Source organism: Gossypium arboreum, chromosome 9, assembly GCF_025698485.1.
Source record: "Gossypium arboreum isolate Shixiya-1 chromosome 9, ASM2569848v2, whole genome shotgun sequence".
NCBI classification, from domain to species: Eukaryota; Viridiplantae; Streptophyta; class Magnoliopsida; order Malvales; family Malvaceae; genus Gossypium; species Gossypium arboreum.
In genome coordinates this window covers 77,910,155-77,923,180 of record NC_069078.1, presented here as the reverse complement: position 1 = coordinate 77,923,180, position 13,026 = coordinate 77,910,155, and the positions used below count along the sequence as shown (strand labels likewise).

Genomic DNA, 13,026 nt, shown 5'->3' with positions numbered 1-13,026 from the left:
AAAATACTCTTTCAATTCAACATAAAACAAAACAAAGCTACACTGAAATGATTCAACAAGCAACAAAGTAAAATGCAAAACAATTAAAAAAACAACACTGGAATGATTCAGCAGGCCAACAATGTAAAAGAGAGAATGAAAGCATGGGTTTGTAGGTTTTGATTAGGCAATGAGGAAAAGAAAGAAGGGAGAGAATCATTGCAGTCGAACGAGGGAAGATAACGAGATATAGGTGAAAGCTTCAAATGTTTTTTGTAGATCTACGACGTTAGCAGACAATAGGAAAATCGATAAGAGGAGTTGAAATAATTCGAACTTGAAATTTTGAGAAAGAAAAGACGCCAGCCAGCAACGCACGATGGTCGATGTGGGGGGTTTTTGGAAAGAAAGAGGATGAATGTTCGTCTTTTAGAGAGAGAGAGAGAGAGAGAGAGAGAGTGAAAATGAAATAAAAAGAATAAAATTATATAGTACAAATATTAAATACATTAATATTTTATTAAAATTTCATATAAGTATTGAACAATGAAAACAATATTTTTAAATTATTAATAGGATAATTTATAAAAATAGTCACTTTTGTTTGCCTCATGCTATATTTTAATTACCTATGTTTGAAATATTACGTTTTAGTCACTTATGTTATTATTTTGTTACGAAGTGATCACTCTACCGTTAAGTTCCGTTATCTCTCTAACGATAATCCTACGTGGCAGTCTAACTAGATCTTAAGTGCCAACTTAGATTTCTAAATGGGATGAAAATAGATTTTTAATTAAAAATTTTAATTAATTAAAATTTTTAAACCTAAACCTTAACTAAAAAAACTGTTAATATCCTCTTTTTAATTTTTTTTCCATCTCTTCTTTTTTTCAATGGTTTTTTTTTCTCATTTGACTGGAAAAACTATTATTAAGATCAAAATAGTTGAAATCAAATTGACTGCTTCATAAAGATGGATTCAATGGAAGGTTCAGGTATGTCTTCTTTATATTCCTCTATCTCTTTTATTCAGTACTGAAAAACAAAATATTAGATTTTTTATTGTTTAATGAAAACCCTAAATTAAAACTCTTGATATTTTCTTCTACTTTTTGAAATTGTTTGTAAACATGTATTTTATTTTGAGTCAATAGACATCCCATAAAATGCAACCAGAAACATGTTTCATTCAAGCTAATTTTAAAATTTTCAGAAAAGGGTCGTTACTTTCACTGTTTTTGTTCCTAATTATTATATTTTCTAGTTTTTTTACAGTTCTTGAATAATTGGTTTCTCAATCAAATTTTTTATGATCTGAATCAACTTGTATGTTCACAATCTCTTTGTGGGTATTCCATATTATTCTTTCTTATTGCTGATTTCAACTATTTTGATCTTAATAATAATTTTTCCAATCAAATGAAAAAAAAAACCCATTGAAAAAAATAAAAGACAGAAGAAAAATTAAAAAGAGGAGATGAACAGTTTTTTAAGTTAAGGTTTAGGTTTGAAAATTTTAATTAATTAAAATTTTTAATTAAAAATTTATTTTCATCCCATTTAGAAATCTAAGTTGTCACCTAAAATCTAGTTGGACTAGTTGGACTGCCACCTACGATTACCGTTAGAGAGATAACAGAGCTTAACGGTAAAGTGATCACTTTGTAACAAAATAATAATATAAGTGATTAAAATGTAACATTTTAAACATAAGTGACTAAAATGTAACCTGAGGCAAACAAAAGTGACTATTTTTGTAGATTACCCATTATTAATATTATTATATTATATTTTGGTGGTTATAATAATTTTTTTTATTTTTTTAGTAAATATAATATCTTTTAGAAATAGTAATAATGTATTTTAAAAATTTGAGTTCGTGACGTCAGCCCAAGACTTTTAAAAACTCTACATTTTGGTTCTAATTTGGTCTTAAGTCATACTCAGGTTAGCAAAAGAGCTTTCGTAAAATCATGTTTGAATAAAAAATGATTATGTGACATGTTGCGAATGTGTTTAATGTTTATTTATATATTTAAACAATCGAGAAGTGCATGATTGCACATAATTTCTCTAACAACGATTGTAGCATCCAGTGACTCAAACTCGACGGTCGAGTCGGGCAAGGCGTGTTACAATCCTTATTATAATTGGAGTCTAACCATGACAAAAACATGAACAGATAAAATTTGAATTAAGATTCTTGCATGTTTGTATTCTGGACACCCAGTTTGTGATCTACTACTATTTTGGGACACTTAGAATAAAAATTCGATCCGTGCTCGTCCAATAACCTTGTCACAATTGCGTTACCTCATAGAATATCATTAATCTCTTTGGGGTAAATCCGTCAAACTAGTATGATCCTATTTTATCTCATGGTAACCATTACACCTTTCTTCATTAAAAGTCAATTACAATCAAATAGTAACTAAATCATTCATCACAAAGACAAATGACCTGTGGCTATGTTTACTTTTCATCTATCATGTAATGTCAATGAGAGGTTATCATTTACCTATGTCTTGAGCTAAGAATTCTACTATTGTGAATAATGTTACATACTAGAGGAGTCGTATACCCTATGCACCAGCTTTTGGACGTGTCTTATCTATTTGAACTTAGACTTTTACTTACATCAAAGTATACGGGTCACACATACAAATCTATCATCAACGTAATACTGCTTAGTAGTAGTTAAATATTAGATAACCAGTAAGCTAATATTTTCTTTTATTTTTCTTTGTATGCAAAAACCATTTAGGACAATATACAAAGGGTATTAATGTAATTCATTAATAATTTTATTAAATCAATCTGTTAAAAAATACAAGTATACGAACAAATGTACTACAATTAGGGCGCTAAATCCAACATCATACACTTGAAAAATTTTATTATTCAATTAATATTTCTTAAAGAAAAGGAAACATATATCTCATAGATAATACAATAGTGTATATTATCCTTAGGGATAATAAACAAATTTTTTACTTGATAATGGATGAACCAATATTTGGTGGTACAAAATTAATTTAAGGCTCCATAAGAGCTTATACATTGTTTTTCAAGATAATTAATGCACAATGTTCTAGTTAGTCTCAAATACATTATTATGTTTTAAAAGGATATATATTTTAACGGATATCATATTGAAATTGTAGATGAGAAGATGATTAATTAAATTTATTATATTGGGTAAAATTTTGTGTTGAAAAACTATCACATTTTCGTCTACTTAGTATAATGTATATATTAATTTGGCTAAATCATATGAGATAATAGAAGTTTACATTAAGATTGTTAAATCATGTGCATAGTAAATTAGAAGTTTAGTGGTTCAAATATACTAATTAGTTGACATGATCGACTAGATTATTTTAATTAATATTGATGCAATAAATAAAAATTTACATGTATATTTATTAAACAACCTGACACCTTAAACAATATATTTTTCAAACTTGACACCATAGGTAACTATCCAAGCACCATCTTTGCTGGCAATATGCATAGCTTTCAGGTTACCAACCGTTTTGCCTAATCGAATTGTCATATCTTGTCGAAACCATCCAAGCAGTAAATCATATAAGTGAACCCATGCCTGCACCATTTTTAAAACACAATTTCTTGGTCTCAAGTGACCATCATAATTTGCGAGAGTTAACAGGTGGTTGTCAAAAATCCATGGACTTTCCTCTAAAACCTTTCTCTAGTACACACCTTTGTTTAAGAATTGGAAAAATAAACGTATTTGTTTCCATCGGAAAGATTTTAACAAACTCTGACAATTTCTAAACCCTTGAAAAAGTTGTAGTTAATGCATCTGGATTGATGGATGGTACCATCCTGTGTTTGAATTTATTCTTTGCATTGTTGCATTCAAACTCCTCTTCCTCCGCTTCATGCTATTCCTTTGTGAAGCAAATTTCATGTAATTCATCGTCCATGCTGATTGACTTCTAACACTAGTATTTACCGTACTAACGCTAATACACTATCAGCATTGATGCTCCAAACGATGGTCTGAGACTGCCTAACCCCACAAAGAACGGGCAACTTTCTCATTCAACTGTATATATAATTATGTTGTATGGAAAAATGTTAAAGTTGTGTTCACTAAATATATATATATATATTTCTTGGTAGCTTATAAATCGGGAGGGGATTATATTAATAGGATTTGAATTCTAGTCATTGGGATGCCAAGCAAAAACTTTAACCCCGACTCTCTCGTAAAGTTAGTGTTTTCATATTATTTTTGTACCATAATAATTTTCAAGGTAATATATTTATGTAAGCTTTTTAATAATATTTTGGTATATTTGTATATTCATATTATATCTATTTTATTTTTGTGTTTCTTTTATATTTTAAATTATTAAATGTTGGGCTTAAAATATTACAAATTAAATACAAAAAAGAGGTCCATTCTCCTAAATAAAGAATTTTGAATCACACAAATATAAAAACATTAAATAATATATCTTTTTAAAATAATGATGACGTCTTATTTTATCATAATTATTTTCAAGGCAATGTAATTATGTAAACTTTCAATATTTTATTAATAATACTTATTTTATTTTTTGTGTTCTTTCGTAATTTAATTTACATTATTGAGTTTTTTAGGATAAATTATTGAATGTTGGATTAAAATATTACAAATTAAATAAAAGGAAGCTTGTGATTCTCCCAAATAAAGAATTTTGAATGCAAAAATTAAAATATAAATCCAAATTAAAGTATCTAAATAATAAAATCTATGAAATAATATTTCGTAGTTATTTATCTTGTCATCCAAGCATATAAAAACTGAAAATAGGATAGTTTGAAAAGATTTTAGATAAATATCCAAGGCCAAAAGTGAGTAGAAGGAGGGAAAAAAACACTTTTCCTTTATTTTCCACCAACTCTTACACGCCACTGAATTTAAGAAATATCATCATATAAAACAACAAAGTGGAATTAATCATGACAAATTTCACGTTCCTTCACATTCAAGCAAAGGATGGCTTCAATTTTCCTGGTTTTTAATTTTTTTCCCGAATTTACAACAAAATCATATTCAACTTTGATTAGATTGGCTCGACACTTGTAAATTGACCTTCCCACGCGGACGACATCAAGAATATGCAATCATCATTGCGATTATCCATTACCGAAATCTTCATCATTTTCTTCAAATTTAAAAATATGACTTCCTTTTTTTAATTTTGTTTATATAATGAAAATATACAAGTGATAATAATGCAGGCCTCTACCTAAATAGTACACACTTCCTGATATTCTGCTTTCGAAACTGTTGATTATTGCTTTTGTAATCATGTTTAGAGCGTATTTAGCTTTAAAGCAAGTTTTATGCTTCATTTGCTTCTATATATACCGATCTGAACATCCTCTAGGAGTTAAGAGATTTGATTTATTAGTAGGGAAAAAATATGGTAGAAAAATCATGGGTTTTGATTGTACTAGTGGTATTTATCATGCATGGGGATGAAAGTTTAGCCTCGGACCCTGATCCGATTCAGGATTTCTGCATTCCAAATCCCAAATTTGGATCTATAAAAACAGCTCATCTCAGCATTCTACCCTGCAAAAACTCGTCGGAGGCCACCACCGATGATTTCGTCTTCTCGGGGTTAAAATCCAGTGGAAACTTCACAGACACAGGCCTGGCAACCTTCCCAGTGAATCCCACAATCTTTCCAGGGATCAACACACTAGGGATATCATTTGTGCGAGCCGACTTGAAAGTTGGTGGGATAAATCCACCCCATTTTCACCCCAGAGCCACTGAGATTGCCTACGTGGTGCAAGGAAGTGTTTATTCAGGCTTTGTTGATTCAAACAACCGAGTTTTCTCCAGGGTGATTGAGCAAGGAGAAGTTATGGTGTTTCCAAAAGGTCTGCTTCACTTTCAGATGAATGTGGGTGAGAAGCCTTCTACAATATTTGCATGTCTTAATAGCCAAAACCCAGGACTTCAAAAGATTCCATCTGCCATTTTTGGGTCTGGTATCAACGAGGAGCTTTTGGAGAAGGCTTTTGGCCTCAATCATAAGCAGATTGGGACCATGAGAAGAAGATTTGATCCTAAAACAGTGAACTAAACATTTTACTTGTCTTGGAAAATATGAAAGAGTAAGTTACAAAAATTTGGATGAAAGGTTAATTATGTTTTCTGTTTATGTTACAGTTTCTGTTCCTTAATTTTCAATGTATTGCCAATAGCTTGGTTCCTATTTTTGTAGTAATTTTGGAAGACAGATACATGAAGGAAAGTCCATGTTTTAGTTTTCCATCGGTTCTCCTTTTTTTCCCTTTGACCAAACAATGCCGTATTTACATAACAATTTAATTACTGACCTGGTAAAACATTGGTTCTACGAGATTAATGTTAGTAAAGGGGTAGTGCAGTCTGGATGAGGAATTGTAATGTTGGAATCCTAGTATCACCTGGCCTTGCTGCCTTACTACTTGCCAAAGAATAAAGTTCAACACTAAGAAAAAGAGAGAATCAATTCACACTGCAACAAATTAATCAACATTGAAAATGTTCCATATCAATTGAACAGATGCACTGCGACTGGTTAATTATATATATTGTTGCTATTGAATTAATACTTATATATCTATACTTCTACTGTCAAGTACTATTATTTCTACTGTGATTTTTATTTTTTTTTACAAAGCATCTTATATTATTATAAAAGTATTTTTTTATTTTATATTTTATAAATTAAAAAATATTATAACATTGCTGACTGAATCTTAGTTCGATTTACTTGGATATTGTTGTCAATACAGGAAGATATAGGTTCGAGCACGCTAAAACGCATTATTCTCTTATTTATAAGTTGGAGATAAATTATGCCTAATTCTAAGCATTATGTCAAATAAGAAGTACTTGAACTTACGTAATTTTACACTGAATATAATATAATATAATCCTAATCCAATTTTATAACTGTATTTTTTATTTGTCACGAATATTTCGTAATCTAGTATAAATAAATTTATTCAAAGTTAAAGATGTAGGAAGAAAATTTCTTTGCCCCTCATTGTGGCCACTTGTTACTTTTTGACACGTGTTCTTTTTCTCTTTGCGTTAACAGCTTTTCATTTTTTATCACATAGCATCTCTTTCAGGTGAGTTTCTGCCTGATTTATTCAGTAATTTTAATAATTTTAACATCAATTCATCATATAGTACTTTAATTGGAATCACAACATATTGATTAATGTAAACAGGCATTAATTTGAGCGTGCTTAAATATACCATCTTCCTAGAGAAAGGATATAAATATTAATTCTAAAACATTACATAAAATTATTGAAATGTGTAATTACGTAATATTAAGCCTTATATTTTTTAAGGAAGTATTAAGCCTTATAATTACTATTATATTATCACAGACCCACCATTGCAAAAAAATGCACGTAACAAATGTTGAAAAATATATAATAATTAAATAAGATTTGATTAAAATGATAAAGCTGTAAACGAATATTATAATATTTTAGATTTAAATATAATTGTAAATAAGTATATTTTTAGATTTTATATAAAATGATAGAAAATATTTTGATCACTTTCCTATTAGTTAGGTATTGTTAGAGTAGTTTAGTAGTCTGTTAGAGTAATTAGTTAGTTTTGTTTCAGTATGTTTGTATCAGTTTAGTTCTGCTAACTGAGTTGGTTGTTTAGGATGAGTCGTTAATAACAGCCTCATCATGAGCTAACAGTCTCCTCTTGTATAAACTGAGTTGGGTTCCTTTTGGAGGTATTACAGCTAAAACCAATAAAATAAGTAGACCCGTTTTCTCTAAATAATTTTTCTCTTCATGTTGTGTTTGTGAGTGTCCAAAAGATGATGAGATTGGTCAAACTTCATCACCATAGATGAGTGATTGGAAGTGTTGACCTGGCTTTTTTTATTAATTTAATAATAAATTTAGTTCGTTAATATTTATCTAAATATAAAATATTCAATACATTTAGAATAAAACTTTATAATCAAATAAACTCCTCATTGATTTTCATTTTTTGTCAACCATAAGCCTTACCACGCTTAGAAACTCATAGGTACAAGTTCATTCAGTGCTTGCAAAAAACTGGAAAGGTCTGGTTCACGGTCTTCAAAAGAATTTCACTCCATTTCCAGTGTTTCCAGAGAGCTAGTGGCATTTTCTCCATAGCAGCTCCTTGGCCTGACTCATCGTTGCCTCCTGCAGAATCATTCTCAATCTCATTCTCCTTTGTGCTCGGAACCTCTTTGAAAATCCCATAACTTGAAGCTTCTGCGTTGTAACTGCCGCTCAACGGATAGACTGAGACGGGATTTGTTTGAAAATTAATGGGGTTTTGAGGGAGGTCTAGGCGGTAACATCTTCAATCTGGTCCAAGTATTTGAGAGAATCTTGTCCTTGTAGAGTTAACAGGCTCTGAAGGTTACTGTAAACTCGTGGTTAGTAATAATAAATTTAACCCTTAATATTTATAAAATTTGTTATTTTATTTACTCATCAAATATAAATTAAAATGATAGAAAAAATAGAATTAGAACTAAATTGATAAATTTTATAAACTTTGAGAGTTAATTTATTAAATATTTTATATTTAGAATTATATTGATAGAATGTATAAACATTTAAGGATTATTTAATTATACTAATAAAATGCTCATACCAGCTTCTCATCAGTCATTTTACAACGACTAAGGAGAGTAATACAAATATTGATTCCAAAAATTTAGTGATTAATTTAAAAAATTAATAATTTGGTGATCAAAATAAAATAAAGATAATAGTTTTATAACTATTTTATATTTTATTCATTTATTTATATATTATATAAATATAATTATTTGTATATAAGATATGTAAAATGATTATATATTATTAATTATTTTATTAATTAAATGAAATGAAATTTTGATATATGAAGTTATACAAAATCATAATTTCTATAATAAGGTGATATACAGTTTGAAGATTTATCCTATTATTTTCTCATGGTACTTTGTCAAATAGTGAGTTGCATGGGTGATTTTGTGCCACGTTGTAATTCCAATGATTCCGCAGTTTGAAAAATAAGTACTACTCCTCGTTTACACTAGTGAATAGTAATAATTCATACAGATAAATAATTCAAAAGTTGCACTTTTTCAGATTTAAGTACTGAAAAACATTTCAGCTTCAACTTCAACAATTCTTAATTGAAATCAAACCAATGGCAGAGTTTGGAGGAGGATGGATCTCTGCACAAAGTTTTATTTTTAATAGAGAACAAGCCTATATACATATATATCTTTATACTGAATAGAAAAACCACACAAATATTAGTTGATCAAGACCACCCCATCACAGATATACTTTTGTGCAGGTTAATCAACGTCTTCTTGCAGCTGTTTCTCTTTGAGCATTGAAATACACAGCAGCAACAGGAAGGCCAAGATCGTTCTCAAAAGCGAAACGTCGAGTGTTGAAGTTATCCCTTGAACAAGGTGACTTGATTATCTGTCGACGTTTCTGCTTGAAAAGAACGAACACAAACCTGTGGATCCCTATATTTGGCTTTGGGTTTTCATAGCTCACCACTTCCCTTCCTGTTTGATTTAAAAAAACAAACCCCCAGAAACCATAAAAAAAAAAAAGAAAATAAAAAGTAAGAAGAGAAGAGAAGATCAGTGTTTCTTGTATCTTCTTAAATTGTTCAACAGTACATCTAATTACACAGTAAACCCTACCGAATGTGGCATCTGTGGTGCCAGGGATGTCTGTCACAATCCTGTAAAACGGTCAGATGTCAAAAGAAACTGTCAGGCTATTATTTTATCTTGCTGTCTGTATGTAGCTCTTTTTTTCCCCATTGGTAAGAGCTCTCGAGTCAAATGCATGCAGACTACTTGATTATTGCAGATGATTCATAATAAAGACATGACATCATTATAAGTATACGGTTTTGTTATCTTAAATTTTTAATATGATTAATTAATACATAAAGCTTTGCTTTTCAAGATCATTCAGTGAGTGTAGTATGAGTGTGTGATGAAACCAAAATTGTGTAGGGTTTTGATAAGTTTTACTGTTCACATATTATTGAGAGCTGTACCAGTGAAGGTGCTCCCTTAAGTAAGGATCACTAGGTCCAGGAACATCCGGGTCCGTCATGACCTGCAAAGCAACATAAACACCAGCTCGATTTAAACAGTGAAAGACCTAGGTGGAGCACAACTTGTTAAAAATGACATCATAAGAAGAAGGGTTTTAAATTTAATTACCAGAGTGAAGAAAGTTCTCATGTCACCTCCTACAACCTCTACCCTAGGTTTGGTGACAACAGTTGATGGATAAAACTCATGCCCATTGAAGACTTGTTTGTTGTTGAAAGTGACCGACATTTTAATACTTGGGATGAAAGAATCCATAACATCTCCTATGACTCTCCCAACCATGAGAGGCTCTACTTCCCTTGCCATTTGAGGAGTTCTGAATTAAAGACAGAGAATCAAGGGATATATATATCTTATATGCTCGATTGGAGTTCCTTGCTGGAGGACGAGAACAAGCAGAAGCTCTTTATATAGCGTATGGAACTCCTATGGAAACACTGTATGCTCTCTAGATCTAAGCTATAAATAAAACTAGGCTATAAAGGATTGGAGTATATATCTTTTTCTCTCTCGCTCTTTAGTCTCTTGTAAACTCCTTTGGTGACAAATGAATCAGAAAGATTAGTACCTTTGTACATATTCCATTCAATCATATGAGTTAGAATTGCTTAGAATTGCATGCCTATTTCTCAGCTAGGGGACCCTCGAATCGGTTCTTCATTGGCTGCTTTGCTAAGGTCAAAAATGAATTATAAACGAAGTGGGTCCAAAAATAAGCAGAAAAAAATTATTGGTTTAGTGACAATCGACTTACAAAGCATTTATATTTAAGTTATGTGTAATTGAGATTCAAATTTTGTATATCATTTTCTTTTCTTTTCTTTTTTTTTACAATAATGCATGAATGTTAACAATGCCTGATAAAGGAAACTCCAACTTTTTCATTTAAGGCAAATGAGAAAAGATACTTAGAAATTATTAATTGGTTTATGAATTCATAGAACTTTCCCAAAATTACAGTTGCAAACAACTTTTTACCATTTTAAGAGAGATTCTTTTAGAAGAGAAAGCATAAAGGTTTAGGGCACTGAGTGGGTAGTGCACCTGGGTCATTTCAATGTTAAATAATATTAACAAATTCAGTGGAATTCCAAATTCCCTTGGTGTAAATTAAAGTTGGTGGTTTTCCCATAGCTAGTAGTCAAATTTTATTTTTATTATTAGAGCCTGCCCTTATCTCACTCAAGGGACGGGTTATTTTTACATTTAATTTTTTTTTCGGAAACAGCCCTTGATGATTACTTATTAACCCAACCCTTAAGAGATTTACTATTTTTCCTCCTTTCTTGTCCTGTGTTCTCCAACCTTTTCTACTCATTTAATTCATGCGTGTATAGTTTAGTACTTAAGCTTTTAAATGATGAATTTTTAATGAAATTGTGATGTCATATACATTCTAGAAACTTTAATACAGTGTATATGGTTCAAAGATTTCCATACCAAAAGAACATTAATATTTAATATTAGCTACACGGTACCAAATTCTCTTGCATTTGGGGAGCTAACACGTCTTGTCAGAAACCATTCGTACTATCACGATATTTGTTAATAGTTGTTAAGTGCAAGTGCAGGCGCAGCAATGTTAATAGTTGTCAAATTGAAGCATCTTATAAATTTTAATATTCTTCTTAATTAGCTTCAATTATACACTAGTTATTTCTTTTTTCAGTCTTCAACTCCTTAACAATATATATATTTATTTTATTTTCATTATGATTTGAAAACTTCCAATATATACAATATTATATTCTCAGCAGAGAATCATGCTGTTGCCATCTAGCAAGAATGAGAGGAAGATGAAAAACATTAGAAGGAAAATAAGATGAAAAAAGAAAATATAAGGCTTAATTCTATAATGTTATTTTGATGATCATCATTAGAAGAAATTAATAGTGCAATAACGTTTTCGACAATTGTGTGATTAAGATAGTGGAATGCTTTCAAACATCATAGCTTATATTAATGAAATTATATTTTTGTTATTGTTAGCTAGTTAAGTAAAATAAAATATAGAAAGAAGTGATAGTAAAAGTGGACACTTCATGTAATATTTTGTAAAACATAATAAAATTAGGGGATGAGGAATTGTTTACACAATTCAGTTTCCTTAATCTTTAATCCCAATATAATAAGTAATTCAAGTGCTATCACTCCCCGATATAGCAACCTCACTTGTGTATTTAAAGGCTAGATCTCTCACCTCTAAGTTCTCCCATTGAGATCTCAAACAACAAAACCAAACAACAAAAATTTTACTCTCTCAAAAACGTTCTTTGCTGAACAAGTAAGTTCAATCAATGCTTAGTTCCAAAACATATACAAGTCTCTCAATACATAAGAGTTTTTGAGACTTGCTAACATAGTAGAGATCAATTACAATCAATTCCCTGTCAAACAATGGCTAAAATAGCAAGATACAAACAATGGCTAAAATAGCAAGATACAATATAGTAACAAAGACTAATGTAAATTGGATTGTCCCAGATGAGTCTTCAAAGTTTGTACCAATCCAACATCCTTGATTTAGTGGATTCGATTTGTTAGATCCGATTCAAACCAATCCTTAAGATGTGTTTCTCCAAATATATATATTTTTAAAATGAAATGGAACCTAAATTGTCTGCTTGAAAATTTTTCAATGATATGCTAGGAATGTAACAGCTCGGTTTTAGCTAAATCGGAACAGTGGTTTCGAAACCACAAATCTGAGGTCATAAAATTATTTTTAATATTATTTTTGGTGTTTATAGCATGTGATTATATATGTTGGAAAATTTCCTAAGCTAATTTTATCATTTAATAGCTCAAATTGAGAAAAAAAGACTAAATCGCGTAAAATGCAAAAGTGGCATTCTATATGTTAAAT

At 30.2% G+C, this 13,026-nt stretch overlaps 2 protein-coding genes across 2 annotated transcripts; one reads left to right on the top strand and one right to left on the bottom strand.

The window, feature by feature from the left end:
- Positions 1-5,230: 5,230 nt before the first annotated feature.
- On the top strand, positions 5,231-6,284 carry LOC108455859 (germin-like protein subfamily 3 member 2). Its single transcript, XM_017754425.2, has one exon. It carries the CDS (start codon positions 5,424-5,426, stop codon positions 6,093-6,095), a length of 672 nt encoding a protein of 223 aa, XP_017609914.1. The 5' UTR covers positions 5,231-5,423; the 3' UTR covers positions 6,096-6,284.
- Positions 6,285-9,131: 2,847 nt separating this feature from the next.
- LOC108456326 (protein SELF-PRUNING) lies at positions 9,132-10,531 on the bottom strand. Its single transcript, XM_017754924.2, has 4 exons — positions 10,269-10,531; positions 10,100-10,161; positions 9,735-9,775; positions 9,132-9,593 (listed from the first exon to the last, which is right to left on the bottom strand). Exons 1-4 carry the CDS (start codon positions 10,464-10,466, stop codon positions 9,376-9,378), a joined length of 519 nt encoding a protein of 172 aa, XP_017610413.1. The 5' UTR covers positions 10,467-10,531; the 3' UTR covers positions 9,132-9,375.
- Between the last annotated feature and the right edge of the window lie 2,495 nt (positions 10,532-13,026).